Source organism: Syngnathoides biaculeatus, chromosome 1 (genome assembly GCF_019802595.1).
Source record: "Syngnathoides biaculeatus isolate LvHL_M chromosome 1, ASM1980259v1, whole genome shotgun sequence".
NCBI lineage: Eukaryota > Metazoa > Chordata > Actinopteri > Syngnathiformes > Syngnathidae > Syngnathoides > Syngnathoides biaculeatus.
The window spans coordinates 11,889,991-11,905,415 of record NC_084640.1 but is presented as its reverse complement, the minus strand read 5'-3'; the positions used below and the strand labels follow the sequence as shown (position 1 = coordinate 11,905,415).

Sequence of the window (15,425 nt, the reverse complement as noted above, 5' to 3'; positions counted from 1 at the left end):
GCTTTGATTCTATCTTCTATTTTTCCCCCACCTTAAAATTATCATTAAGAACAAATATGTGTTCCCTGTATTTGATATTGATGATTAATATCCCACTTCCTGAACACTCGGTGTAATCTCTTCTGGGAAAGCTAAAAATGTCCCAGGAATGCAGTTCTGCGATGGCATTTTTTTTTTTTCAGATGAGTTTTTTTTTTTTTTTTTTTCCTGAGCTTACGGCTGGTCCTCTGAGATGCCACGCAGGGCGACGTGTGGATGGATGCCTCCCTGATAATCGGAGGTGTTCCGTTATAAGAGGGATTTGCGATACCGAGAGACTGTCAGAGAGAGCTGCACCCCAAGGTGTCGGGGATGATGTAAAACAAGGGCGCGCCCGCCTCCCCGTGGCATCCAACAAACCTCTGCGCAAATGTGTATTTTGGACACATTCCTGACAATTACTGTGGACTTTCCCTTCAGTCCGTCCATGCAGTCCACTATGTTTAAAAAAAATAAAAATAAGAGTCATCTTTCAGTTTTTTTTATGTCAGCCGGGTTGTAAAATAGCATAGTCGTTCAATTAATCACACTTGTTTTCATTTATCGCATTTTCTTTGTTCTGTGTGGCCCATAAACGATTTAATCTCGTATGTGATGTGCAAGTCACAATGAAGTGATTACGGGCAGGCGTGCCTTTGAGACATGGCACTGAGCGGCATTCTTCACGCACTTAAAAATAGAAACCGTCTGCTTTTTCAATTTCGCTCACTAAAAGACTTTTGGGCATCTCCTTTTTTTTTGTGTGTGGACAGAATCATAACCAGATTCTTTTATATGTTCCCCAGCATGTCCCTGTGATTTTACGATAGTAATCAGCTTAATATGGGAATGGCGTGGGAAAGGCAGAACTTCAGATTATTATTTTTTTTTTATCTGTGCCAGGAAGCAAAAGCACATGACGTACAGTGGGACCTTCAAAGCGGAACACCCCAAAATTGGTAAAGTTCAACTCCAATTTGGTGGAGAAAAAAAATTCCTCCAATTCAAGTTAGGAGCCATTGCTTATTTCATTCTTTTTTTTTTTTTTTTTTGCTTTGCAAGAGCAAATTTGTGTTGAGCGAGCTTAACCTGTTTCAGCCGCTTGTTGAACGGTTGAAAACAATTAAACACACAAATAGAACATTTGAACAATGACAAAAATAACAACAAAAAACGAGACAAAGACCATAACCCGCATCCGGAAGTTTACACGAATGACGAACCGTCCATTACTATTGGCCACAGCCCTCAAAGTTGCAAATACAGCCCCACAGTTGTCTCTCCAACAGTGATTTTGCTTTATGAAACCAGTTTATTTAGTCGTTTATTGTGTTTATGTAGGCTATAATAGTCGCACGTAGTAGCTAACAACAAGCATGAAATTGTGGCGCTTGCTTAAAGCCCAAGTGTCATCCGTCCCTATAAACATTCTAAAATAGATATTGAAATGAAAAAGACACATAACATTATTCACTTCAATGTCTATACGGAAAAATAAATATGAGCGGAGAGCGCGTCATCCATGCGCAAAGTTGCGGAAATGTCATTTGACATCCAAGTGGTCACCAGATTGACTGCATTGACGTCACCCCGCACATTCACCATTTAAAACACGCTGTGGCCCCTACTGTGGGACAGTCCCCTTCAGACACGGAAGCTCTTTTCGAAGAAGAAAACATCTCACAACCGAGTGAAGTGACCGGGGCAATATTACCCTACCGTTTTGAGCCATATTTAGATGATATGCGGATCACTTCTAACTAACAACAGACTCCCAGACAGTATGTATGAGCCAGCCCGGCCAGCGGCTCGTCCTCCCACCTACTATGGGACACAGAAGCTCTTTTCATAGAAGAGAACATCTCACAATTGAGTGAAGTGACTGGAGCAATATTACTCAATCGTTTTGAGCCATATTTAGATGATATGCGGATCACGGCCAAACTACCTCTGCCTGGCATAGATGAGCCACCCCGGCCGGAGCCGTGATCGGCGGACACGGCACCGACGGGCACATCGACACATTTAGCACCTCTTACTTACGGATGTGGATCTTTTGTTACGTTCTGAAAGGGTCTTCCCCCCAACTATTGTTTTTTTTTTAGTATCTGTATACACACCTACCTGTCATTTGCAACCCACAAAGCTCTCGTCCTTTGCACCCGTGCAATCCATTTTTCAGGACGAACCGGGTCTTTTTTGAAAAGTATGAAGAATGAATCCATCCTCCCGAGTGTTCGAACAATAGCCAGCAATGCAGTGAGCCGGCATTTTGGCTAACAAGAAGGAACTAAGAGCTACCTTCTCACAAGTCAACCTAATAGAAACAGATGAGTCCACTTGAGTGCGCTACTGCCCTGTACGTCACTTCCTGCTTCTTGTCGAAAACAAATCCATCGAGAGGATTTCCATGGCAGGAGTTGCAAAAAGCCATATACGTCAAAATAATGTTTTGTGGTGAAAAAAACGGACTGGTCCACACCGGCTGCCATTTTTTCATTAATAACATACTAAAAAATCATCCATTTCATTGCCTGCATTGTTAGTAGAAGGTTTTTTTTTTTTTTGGGGGGGGGTGATAGTTTGAGCCTGGAGCTAATTAATTCACTGGACGTGATTTCCTATGGGAAAAATAAGAACTTGGAAGTAGAAGAAACAGCTTCTCGCTCAGATCGCGTTCGACTTTGGAGGTTGCCGCGTAAAGTTGAAGATCAGAGTGAGGGGACAGGCCGCGACGCCGCGGCAAACTCATGACAAACTGTCTGAGCAAATGTTGATCCCCAATAAGAACAAAGAAGGACAACGTGAGCGAGACGACGTGGAAAACAAATGCGGATGGATTGGTGACAGCGGAGGAGGGGGGGGGCATATAGCTAGTGGGGGGGAAATAACGCAGATCAGTCAAGGGGGGTGGGGTGAGAGGGGAAACATTCGCCCTTGCCCACATTAAAGCCATAAAAAAAGAAAACAAACAGAAAAACATGTCTGACATAAAGAGACTGGTTTCCGCGGCGACAGCACAATGGCTGCCTGTGGCTCCTCGGGCTCTCGCCATCTCGTCTGGGGCCCGGCACCAGCGAAAGTCACCGCAGTCCCATCAGTAAGTGTGTGTGTGTGCGCGCGAAACATTGTGAATGTCATCACGCTCAATGCTGTGGGAACGGCCATGAAAGAGACCCCACTCAGAAGCCACAAAAGCTCCTTTCTGCGTCTCCTCGCCGCCTTTTAGCCTCTCTATTTATCTTTGCGCGGGGGGAGCCGGATGAGGAGGGAGGACTTTTTCTCTTGTCTCACACCGTGACAAGCGGACTGACCCATGACTTGCTGGCCTTCTGCACCCATGACTGACAGCTCGCCGTCACACTGGAGACGAGCGTCGCCTTCTCTCAAAAGGTTCGTTTCAGCCGCTGGAATCGAACTTCCGGTACAGTCTGCACAACTGAACAGCGAAAACAGATGGATCAATGGCGTGACCCTTATAGGAGTGAATCAAGGAGCTGTCTAGACAAGACACATCCATTCCCTCACGGATCCAGTTTGGACATTGCCGAGCCACTCTGGTGCCCAGTTCCCATGCCGGCCCCGAGCGACTCGCCGGGAACGCCCGATGCCAATGACGGGCACAGACCACTTTCTCAGTTCAGTGTGGTATGATGACTGGATGACCAGCTGAGCTTAATTATCAGCGCTTCACCATCAGTAATATAAAAGATATGCTGGAAACTTGTTGATCCAATTAAGGAAATGAGGCGGTGATTGTTTGCGAGAACATTTTAGTTTCCAGCATAAATGTTTACAAAAGAATGCAGTGTGAGATAAGATATTCTTTGATGTTTAAATTTTGTCACTCAGTGTTGGTGATTGAAGCCATCTGTTGCTCATTATGCCTTAGTAATAAAACGAAATTCAATCAGACCATAATTCAGCTTTATATTTAGATCGACTCAAGTTAATTGCCTCAACTTTGAATCTCAACAAATAATAGAAATTGAGTTACAATTCAAATGTGCTTTTTGAGAAACCAAATGGGACAAAGTTGACCAGAAGATGTTTAAAACTGCTAACAGTTTGTTTTTTGTTTGGAGCTGCGTTTGAGTACAGCAGGGGTGCCCAGACTTTTTGACCCCAAGACCTACTTTTCAAGCAGCCAGCCTCTTGCGGATGATGCTCCCCAAACCGTTTTCAGGTTAATGTTATTTTGCCTCCTATATTTAAAATAAAGAATTAGCTTTTTGTGCACTGTATTGTATGTGCTTCCATCCTGGATCAGGCTGTGCCAAGGTGAAATTTTAAAATTTCACACCATTTCATCCTGCACGTTCTACTTGGGCTTCAGACCAGACCTTTCCCACTCGGAAAAGAGAAAATCTCATCGAGTTCACCAACTTTTTTTTCGATTAATCACAAACTCCGACAGTAATTGCATCTTAAAACAACAGCATTTCTCTTTTAACTTTCCCCATTAATATCAAAAGTAAACATAAGCAGCACGTCCAGCTCATCTTTGCTCTACGTTGCCCAGACTGTGTTGCTAACTCAAGCACCGATGGTGGATGCTGTCATTATAAAACACATTGATGGGCTGCGTTAGTTCTGTAACGTTTGTAATTATGAGTGTACCTCTTTAAGAGCAGGGACGGGGTACGGGTGCAAGGTAAACTAGGAAAAAGAAAGTGTGGCGGAGCAGCGGTCATTGTTAGAGAAAGTTCCGTGTGCTGCCTAAAAGAAACCAGTGACTTCTTTGTTTCATTTTTTCCAGTACGTATGTGAATTCCGCCATTGGATGTAACAAGCAGTCATCCCTCACTCATTGAATCAAATAGGTTATACTTTCAATTTGCATTTTTTTTTTTTAATTGGCACCCCGTCCCGATCGCGATCGACGCATTGAGCACCCCTGAAGTACAGAGTAGTAGTTGTGAAACCTGAAGGGCAGTGGGGTCACTTTAAATTACGCTTCCATTGTAGTTTTCAGGCATCCCTGTACTTTAGTTGTAAATATTTTACTCATTTTTATATTTGAAACTGATATTTGTACTTTCGAATTCTGATGTTGTCTAAACAGGTATGTAACTTTTTTCTACCTGTGGAGACGATGACATTAAAAAAATGTAAATAAAAGACGGCTAAAGTCAACCGCTGTTGCGATCTTGACTGATTACTTTTGTACTCAAAAGCATTCAACAGTCTTGTTTTAAAATTTTACTTCAGTAAGTGTTGAATCAATATTTCTACATCTACAAAAGTTTTTTAAAAAAACAAATACAGATTCATCTCTACTTCTATTTACTATAAGTACAGAATCTGAGCGCTTTTGCCATCTATGGTATATTTGAACATTTTTGAAGTTGCAAAGGGGCCACGCACGAAAAGTGATAATTGCGGCTGTGACTTTTTTCCCCCCCTTCTAAATCCCGTCCATGTTCGTGTGAAGGATGAACGGTTGTGCGTGAGTGAAAATTGCAAAAGTATGAGCCTGTTAATTTCAACGAGGGGACGGCGCCTTGTTGTGGTTTGGAGGGATGTGGCGGAGCGAGGACTCAAAATAGCGGATCAAGACTGGCAAGAATCTTGCAGAATTCCATCTCATCAGCGCTCAGATCTCTCTCGCGCTCTCTCATGTCTGCCTTCACCACCCCGATCTCCACACGATGAAGTTATTCTCATATTTAACTCATTTAGTTTCTTCATTCATCTTCTTAATTACTTCTGTCCCCAGGCACGATTTTCATGGCAGTTGCGTCACTGTGGAACAAGCAAGTGTGGCCATCTTAGAAACATAAGTAAAACCAGAATGTACATTCTGCAAACATGCGTGCTTTTTTTTTTTTTCAGGGGCAAGGTTCCAATTTTAATCGAGAGAAAAAAATGAATGAGATCTTCCCGCAACAACGCTGCATCTTTCGTCAAACCTTTTCCATCATAATATGATGACTACATTTGTTTCTCTTTCAAATGTATTCATGGACTTACTTACATTTTTCTCACAATATGACATATTCTTGTAATATTGTGACCTTATTCACCCGATATTGCAACGTTTTTTTCCCCTCACATTACAATTGATTTTCTGCTGAAATTGCTGCTTAAATCTTTATGACTATATTTATGTTTCATGTTTAACTGCCCCCATCTTTTTTGATCATTTTGGTCAGATTCATCTTTTTGTAATATTATTTCCAGTCTGTAGCTGATATGCTTGCGTGGAAAACAAGCCTAAGCCACAAACTGTAATAACACTATAATATAGTTGTTTTTTTTTTTTTTTTTTTTTACTATTCATGGAATTCTACAACTTTTTTTTGTCAGTCTTTTCATTTTTTATTGTATTTTGTGTCCTCATTCATAAAAGTGTCCTGGTGTTCCAATGAAGCAGGAAAAAAAAAAGGGGATATGATCGAAGGAGAGAAAGAATTTAGACGGAGCAAAGCACCAAAACAAGCGCAAATCCAACATCTTGCACACAATCGTTGTCGTGTGTTTAAATGAACACACCCTTCCAGTCTGCCAAGCAGGAAGAAACACACTCAGCTGGGCATTGTGTCGAAGGGGGCATGCCACTTAGCCTCACTCTTTTGACACACACACACACACACACACACACACACACACACGGCGCCTGGCTCCCGTGTTTCCATGGCAATCTGCACCAGCAATCTTCCCACGGTGGCTGTGGAACCGACGACTGAGTGTCGCATGTGTGAATGAATGGACGGCGCTGAGCGCGTGTGCGTGCGTATCTGCGAGTGTGCGCGTGCATAAAGAGTGCTAACCTGTCCGGTGAAGAAGCCAGATGTTCGGACACTCACTGGGCCGATAGCGCTCTTGACCCTCACTGTGCGGGACCTCTTATCGGCCATGTTGCTTTGCTTTGACACTTGCCACCTGGGTTCTTATCTTTAGTGGAGGGAAGTAACTAAGTACAAATACCTTGTTCCTCTACTTAAAGGGGAAGTCCAGTGCTTTGCATGGACATTGTATCCAATAGGTCATGTAATATGTACTCTATTTTGACAATGTGATGTTGAATCCTCTCTCATTTAATAGTGTTTTGAGAAGATTTTTATCGACAATTACGAATTTTCAGGGGCGCTGCCTTTTCGCGAATCACGTGTCTTACGTGCGCGGATGTGACGTGTAAGGTGCCACACCAAAGGCTGGATTAAACTGTGCCCAGCGCTGATTTCTCAGATTCATCCTCATCTGATGAAGACATAGTAGTATCGGTTGATCGAGAAGACGGAGGAATACTTCCATACAGATTTGAACCTGTGGCTGTAAATAATGTTTAATATTTGGAGGGTTCTTCGGGCGCAATGACGCCAGAGTCTGAATTCTTGGAAGCCTACGCACGAGACATAAGTGCGTAAACATAGGCCCCCGGAGCTCCGGGCCGACAGCCGCGGATGGTTCTTCAGGCAGAATGACGTGGAGTCTGACGCATGTGCTCCGGCGGCAGGCCGCGAGCCAGGCTTCGGCGTCCAGCGGAGCCCATTAGCCGAACGTCGGTGTCCGGCGGAGGCCGTTAGCCGAGCTTCGGCGTCCGGCGGAGGCCGTTAGCCGAGCTTCGGTGACCGGTGGAGAATGCAAGCGAAAGCTCAGATAAAGGCCTCCGCCGCCGAAGCTCGGCTAACTGCCCGCCACTGGTGCTCGCTCGTCAGACTCCAGCGTCATTCCGCCTGAAGAACCATCCAAACATTCAACATTATTTACAGCCACAGGTTCAAATCGGTATGGAAGTATTCCTCCGTCTTCCTGATCAACCAATACTGCTATTTCTTCATCAGATGAGGATAAATCTGAGAAATCAGTGCTGGGCACAACTTAATCCAGCATTTGGTGCGGCACTTTACACATCTCATCCGCCCAAGTATGTCACGTGACTCACAAAAATGGCAGTGCCCTTGAAAATTCGTAATTGTCAATAAAAAATATTCTCAAAACACTATTAAAGGAGAGCGGATCACATTGTCAAGAGAGAGTATATATTACATGACCTATTGGATACATTGTTCATGCAAACCGCTGGATTTCCCCTTTAAGTGAAGATTTCAGATGTAGGCCGATACACCTTACTTAAGAATTAGTTTTTGGAAAGTTCCATCTCCACCCGTTGCTTTTCCGCAACCGCCGTGGATGATGACAGCGTAGCTAAAAGACGAATCCTGGGGGACTTATAACGTGGAATGTGAACCAGCGGATCATTTACAACAATGACGCAAAACAGATTCAGGGAAGAAGGATCAACTGTTACCCATTCATGGCCCAATTTCAGAGAACTGTTTGATGCCACTGGCTCCAAAACTGATTGGTGGTGATGATTATGCCGGCATAAAAAAAAAACTTCTGACGTTCAAAAATTGTCAGCCTAATCGGTTGTGCCAGTTTTTCAAAATTCTACTGTCCATAATTCACAATGAAAATTACTTGAATACTTCGGTACTTAAGCCGCGATTGGCTGGCTACCAGTTCAGGGTGTAACCCGCCCCCTGCCCGATGACAGCTGGGATAGGCTCCAGGACTCTTGCGACCCCTGTGAGGATAAGCGGCTCAGAAAAATGGATGAATGGAACAGAAAACATAAATAGGGATGAGACTTGAACATGTGTTCACCCAATGGGAATCTACAGTGTGAGAGCACTGATGAGGAATCGGATCGAGTTTCGAGAATAGAATCTCCGTTTTTTTTTTTGGTTTTGTTTTTTTTAACTCATAAGTATTGCATCTTGTCTTGTTATCATAACAGGTATCGCCCAAGGGTTCCAATACCAAGAAATTTTGAAACCTAAATTTTTTTTTTACCTTGAAGTGAATATGTAAATCATTGTACATAGTTTTTGGAACATTTTTTGTAAGGTGCTTTGAGGTGGTATCATTTTGCTTCCTTTTTCTGACTACTATAATTATTGTTATTGTTTTCCCTTTAAGGTTAGTTTCTTTGCTCTCTTACGGGTATGGATTTGGTTGAGGATGACCTACGAGATCAGATAATTGGAGATGAGAGAAACCCTCCTCTTCTGTCATTTATAAAGGTGTTATTATACCACTGTTAATGAATGTAAATTGATTGTATTTTTTTCTTTCGTTCTCCCTTTCTCTGTTTGTATATAAAAGTGTGGAAAAAATAAATAATTAAAAAAAAAGAATTGCCGTTCCTAAATTATTTTCAATTCCTATATCTTGTCCTTGAAGGAAAAAGTTTAACCTTTAACTTGGCTTTATCGTAGGTTGCTCCTGAGCAATCTTCAAGAAAGGAAAAAAAAAATGTTTTTTTACCCATAAGTAATATTTAAAGCAACAGCCTGCGAATTAACTTTTTTTTGTGGCAGTTTTACGCTACAGACTTAAATCAGCAACAATCGTTGTTGTGCGACGAACTCAGTCGTGTTTTCCTATTTTTGTAAAAGCACTTTTGCACCTCACATCGCCACAGTGAAACCTTCCATAAAAGCTACAGTGAAGAAAATAAGTATTTGCACTCCCTGATACAGTACACAACGTTGGTGTCAATGATGGGAGTTTGATTTACAGAAGAGGCTGTTGAGAGGCTAGATGAGAAGAATAATCAATCAAAGATGCCTTCATCTTTTGTTTTTTCCTCACCTATGACCAAAACATGCATGCAGGGTTGCGCCCAGACAAGTGGATGTGGAGTCCATCGTGGTCCATCATTCCCACACTCCTCACCTCTCTGCCACAAATTAGTACGGCCATTGTTCTACATGAGCACACAATTAAAGGAGCATGGGAAGAAAGAAGGAAGGAAGGAGAGCAGGATGAGACTGCAGGCTAATTGACAGAGGGTGACTGAGAGGAGGGCTGGAAGGATAGAGGGGGGGGGGTGACAAGCCGGGGAAGGGCAGATTAAAGGGTGGGAGGAGGGACATGAAGAGGAGGCGACCGTGTTGGGGGGGGGTGAGAGGGATGAAGCCAAAACTGGCAACTCTCCTTCAACTGCCAAACGTTGTCACTGGGTGGCTCTGACAGCGAGAGGACATGCCAGAGGGAAACGAGTAGAAGCTTGGGAATTCTCAACACTTTGTCATGGGCCCTCGGGGGTCGAGCAAGTGCCACCGCCGCTACTAGTCGAGCAGAAGAGGAGGGAAGACAGACGGGTGGAAGCAAGACTTACACAAGCAGAAGGCTTCTTATAAGCAACGGGGACACACAGTCCACGGTCCAAAAGCAGAAAAAAAAAAAAAAAAAAAAAAAATCAGCGTGGCTTTTCGCCACCAGCGAGCACAGCAAGAAGAGCATCCGCCGTCCGTCGACCTCTTAGGGCCAGCGAGATGAAGAGACCTCACGACTTCAGCTCCGAGTCGGACACGGACGAGCTGATCGATGTGGGACAAGAGGACGGCTACTGGTGAGCATCCCCCGCCGCACACCTGACACGGGGGTGGGGGGGGGGGAGGTAAAGGAAATGTGCTGTATGTGAAATTTATATTGGGTAGGCAAGATAAATAAATCATTAAATAACGTAACAATGCTGTTATGTGATAAAAATCAATACCATTAACAATGTAAATATTGTAATAGAGAATGCAACAGTTTGTTTAAAAAAATAAAATTTGTAAGGTCTGTTGATTTAGACATTAATTTTAATTAATTCCACACTTTAACTAATATCAACAACTTTCGATTTAAGTAAAAATATAAAGAAAAAACAAGGACAAACTTGACAGTGGTATATATATATATATATATATATATATATATATATATATATATATATATAAACGTATAGTTGTGAATACAAAAGCAAAAACCTAGATTTGATTTGAGGATGAAATATTATTAATTTCCATGAATAAGTAACGTAAGACGTGTTTATTTGTCACTTAGAGCTAGATATTTTGATCTTTAATTTTTTCAAATGTGTAATCCACATTGTGTGAGTAATATAGAGTAAATGTTATTTTATCATGAATTATTTTCATGAAAAGAAGCATTCACTCACACATTGTAATGAGATCCAACACAACGGCTGCAAAGTAGTTTTTACAAAGATACTTTTTACTAAAAGCACGCAATGTCGTTCGTTTGCACGAAACTGCAAATTGTCACCACAAGAATATACCAGGGCGTTGTATTGCACTGACTCAAAAAACAATTACTTTTAAAAGGCAGAATTTGGAGTACTGCTGTTGTATTGAATGTGATTGTATCGCGTCGATGTCCCCAACCAAGTGTCTGTATTACGAGTCAAACTCCAGGTGGAACAGGGTGGAGAAAAAGTCCAAGTGCAGACTAAGCTCAAATGAAAAAATAAATCATTTCCACGAGAGGAGAAACTTCCTGAACTCGTGCCTGAAATGTTGAATTTACAGTAGGTGAAGTCGCTTTACACACTGTGGGAATTGTCGCCATTTGTAGCTTTCAAAAGACGTTAGGTTTAAAGCATTCAACCAAAGGTCGAATCCGTGGGCGGGTGGGCGATGGGGTGGGCTCTCAAAAACAGTTTCAGAAGGAATCGCAGTCTGCAGGCGACACAAATGTTGGGTTGTCAAGGACAAACCGATTCCCGCTTATTTGTCAGCACGTGTTTGCACTCACAGGGATCGCGACGACGTCACAGGGCCTCGGCGAGGCAGTACGTGACATGAAAGGCGGCCCGGCCGGGTCAATTGAATTTCGGCGTGACGTCCCCTTTCAAGTGGGAGCCATCAAACGGCATCCCTAAACAGAAACACACCACTCGATTGGCAGTGTTAAAATCTAATAAAAACACAAAAGGGACAATGTCGGCGCTCCCTCTCGCGGGTCCGTTCGCAAACAAACATTGGCTGGGTGGAACCAACTCGGACTGCGGCCCGTGAGAGCTTCCGCTCGGCCTCCGGGCCGTAAAAATCACCTTCTGTTCGTCCAAATGGAAAGCAGAACAGCGTGTAATCCTAAATCACCCCTGGTCAAAACACGGGATTTGATGTTTCATTCTGCCTCTGCGCTATATTAAAGAATGGTAATGAAGACAATATGTAGACTTATCATGTACGCTGCTGACTTATACAGCCCAGTCACCGGCTCCATGTCCCCTGGCAGTGCATCACAGATTCTGGCCCGAAAGAAGAGAAGAGGGGTGAGTGCATTGAAGTTTTGATGTGGTTGAACACCCGTATCTTTAAAGAAAATAATAATATTTTGCTAAGATCTTTGACCTGCTTTCCATATGCCAACTCTGTTTTAGATCACCCATGACTACAAAGCTCTTGTTTATAGTTAGGCCGTAATGCTAGTTCACAATTTGCTAATGTGTCATTTTTTTTTTTTTTTTGGGGGGGGGTGGCTAATTTCACCTCTGTTATTTGCTGAATAATTCAGCTGTTCATTATTTTTCGATACTTTCTAAAATGCCTTAAGATGCGACAAGACGGCACCAAAGTCCATTTTGAAAGGAAAGTAGTACAGTCGCTTCAAGGAAGATTTTCGGAGTGATACACTACGACTGAAAGTCAAAAGTTGCATGTCGGGGATGAGCTTAGTTTGGTCTGGGTTGTTCTGGAGAGTCTTTGCTACATGTGTATGTTCCTGATTGTTTAAAAGGCGTCACACATTTGAGTTGTTTTGGTCTGCTGAACAATTTCGTGTGAATAGAAATTTCATTTTGTACCATTGGTGCGGATTTTTTTGGGGCAAAGTGTCTTAAAAAATAGTTATGTAAATTGCTGTTATAACCTAAATTCTCTTCCACTCCCCAATAGATCATTGAGAAGAGGCGCAGGGACCGAATCAACCACAGCCTCTCGGAGCTAAGAAGGCTGGTGCCAAGCGCTTTTGAGAAACAGGTGACAACGCCTACCAGATGGTTCCCTGTTTGAGTAAAATCCCGTAGTATACATTTTCATTTGTAGTTCCATCAGTTTTGGTGAGAATCCTTATCTTTTATAAAAGACCAAAAGGATCTTCAAATATTTCAGCCAGGTGTATGTGGTGCTGCAACGTCAGAACACATTCGGTCGTGATCTGATTCAAATTTGCATTTGGAAGCAACGGCAGCTCAACATAGTTGAAGTCTTACATGTTCCGATACTAAAATGTCGTTCAAAACTCATCAAGACTATGTTGTCATTTGCTGACAAAATATCTTATTTGCAGAACCAGATTCGATTCAGAAAGATGTTAGACTTGATCATATTTTCGTCAAAATGTTACATTATTTGGTACAAAAATCTTTGGTGGAGGTCTCGAGTCTTTTGACCTTGAAAAAAAGGCGGATTTCTCTCCGGTTCAGGGCTCTTCGAAGTTGGAGAAAGCCGAGATTCTGCAAATGACTGTCGACCACCTCAAACTTCTTCATGCTATGGGAGGGAAAGGTAAGATAAGTAAGATAAAGTAAAATGTGGTCAAATCAAACAAATTCTTGAGAAAATCTCATCTTTTTGCGAATTTTCACCCACTTTGTTCCAGGTTACTTTGACGCGAGGGCTTTGGCAGTGGATTACAGGACTCTGGGCTTCAGGGAATGCGTTGGAGAGGTGGTGCGGTACCTCAGCTCCCTGGAAGGAGAGACCCCGGACCCGATCGGGGCACGCCTGGTCACCCATCTCTCCCACTGTGCAAGTGAGCTGGACCCATTGATTCTTCAGTCGCACCCAACCTCCGCTTTGCCCTTCCCTCCTTGGCCCTGGATGTCCTTCCCCCAGATGTCCGCCTCCCTGCCGGCCTCGTCCTCACCGCCGTTCCCCACCGGACGGAGGGAACTCGCCTTGATGGGGAGTTACCCGCCGGCCGCAACCCTCCGCCTCGCGCCGCTGGCCGGCTGCCAGCGGGGGTTGCCGCCCCTCCTTGCCCCCAATGCCCTGGCGACAGTTCACAGGCTGCCATCCCCAGCGGGGTCCCCATCGTCGGGTCCACACAGGCCGACGCAGGCGTCCCCTCGCAGCACTTCCAGAAACTCGCCTCTTCCTCCCGCCCCTTCCTCTTCCTCTCCAACCACCGGACCACCCCTCGCGTCTTTCAGACCGTTTGCACCTCTGGCTTCTTCCGCGATCCAACATAGGGTCTTGAGTGGATCAGCCAAGTCAGCCCAAGGATGGGCGACTGAAATTGGAGCTTTTTGAGGACCTTTTTGTAAACCCGAAAGAACTAGACGAGGGATACTAACTTCCCTTGTAAATGATGCAAGCAAATAATGAACATTTAAGGACTGTCTGTTTTTTTAAATGACTCTACAAGCCATATCCGACTGAATGTTTCTGATAATCACAAACTAAAAGTGTCGAGGAACAAAGAAGACATTTGTGTGCAAATGGCCGATTTGGATTATCCAATTGACCGCTGTCCACCAGAGCCATATGTGTATGTTTTAACACGGAGCAATGATTTCTCAGCTGTGATATTTGTATTAGTTTCCAAATCGATTCTACATGAGAAGATTGCTTGTGGCAAAGAATGTTTTGGGACAAAAAAAATCTCCATAAAAGCGAAGTGCCTTTCCATTTTGGTTGTGTATTTTATCATCGCCACCGGGACCGTGTTGGGATCCTCGTCGTATCATAATTCTTTTGCTGTATGGCCCAAATATTCCCATCAACTCGGGAATACATGACCTACAGTTTATCATGACGGGAGAGTGGGCGGACAACCAGTAATCATTGGTGGATGATCAGGGCTAGGAAGGCCTTCTCTGTTAGCTTAAACACCAGCATTAGCAGCAGTAATTTATCAAAATTCTAAAATTGCTTCAGGCTCTATATACTCCCATATCAATCCAATCTTCCCAGCGCTTTCATATTTGCAGTACTGGTCGTTGTCAATTAAAGTGTTAGCGGTTAGCAATTCACCCTCACAGGGCTTGCTGGCAGGCACTCGATTAATGTCCAGCAAACCTCGTTACGACCAACTTTGATGAGCAAAACGGGCCTTAATTCTTCCTCTTTTTCTTTTCCTTTTGGCTTGTCCCGTTAGGGGTTGCCACAGCGTATCATCTCAGATGAACGCACATTTGTTTGGCACAGTTTTATGCCGGATGCGCTTCCTGACGCAACCCCTCTGCATTTTAGCCGGGGGAGAGAATCTTACAGCACCTAGTATTCCCAGGCGGTCTCCCAAACAAGTACTAACCAGGGCCAAACCCGCTTAGCTTCCCAGATCTGACGAGATCGGGCGTTCTCAGGGTAGCATGGCCGTAAGAACATATTAACTGATTTGGAAGACCTGAACCCCCAAGAAGGCAAACACACGGCCCTCCACCGCCGTCAGTATTCCGTTAAATCTGTTAACTATACGTCACCGTGATTGTGTTCTGTATGGTCCTTATCTTTAAAAAGAGAAGCCTAATTCACATCGGCGAAGGACAGAATCTAGAATGATGATTCTGGGATGCCACAGCAGGGCAAAGTTATCCACCACATTGTTCTGCACTCCTGTAATTATTTTCAACCTCCCCATATCAGCTTGTATCCTCT

General features: G+C 43.6%; 1 protein-coding gene, 1 long non-coding RNA gene and 1 pseudogene across 2 annotated transcripts; 2 read left to right on the top strand and 1 right to left on the bottom strand.

Moving 5' to 3' along the window:
• The first annotated feature begins 3,030 nt into the window (after nt 1–3,030).
• On the top strand, nt 3,031–3,638 carry LOC133502753 (uncharacterized). The gene is made up of 3 exons (XR_009796111.1): nt 3,031–3,118; nt 3,248–3,411; nt 3,501–3,638. It is a non-coding gene; the product is annotated as an uncharacterized LOC133502753 (long non-coding RNA).
• Nucleotides 3,639–9,949: 6,311 nt separating this feature from the next.
• On the top strand, nt 9,950–14,325 carry heyl (hes related family bHLH transcription factor with YRPW motif like). Its single transcript, XM_061825867.1, has 5 exons — nt 9,950–10,384; nt 12,031–12,097; nt 12,720–12,803; nt 13,250–13,331; nt 13,426–14,325. The coding sequence occupies exons 1-5, from the start codon at nt 10,308–10,310 to the stop codon at nt 14,076–14,078; spliced, it is 963 nt and encodes a 320-aa protein (XP_061681851.1). The 5' UTR covers nt 9,950–10,307; the 3' UTR covers nt 14,079–14,325.
• A 707-nt stretch (nt 14,326–15,032) lies between these two features.
• Nucleotides 15,033–15,151, bottom strand: LOC133504309 (5S ribosomal RNA; annotated as a pseudogene).
• Between the last annotated feature and the right edge of the window lie 274 nt (nt 15,152–15,425).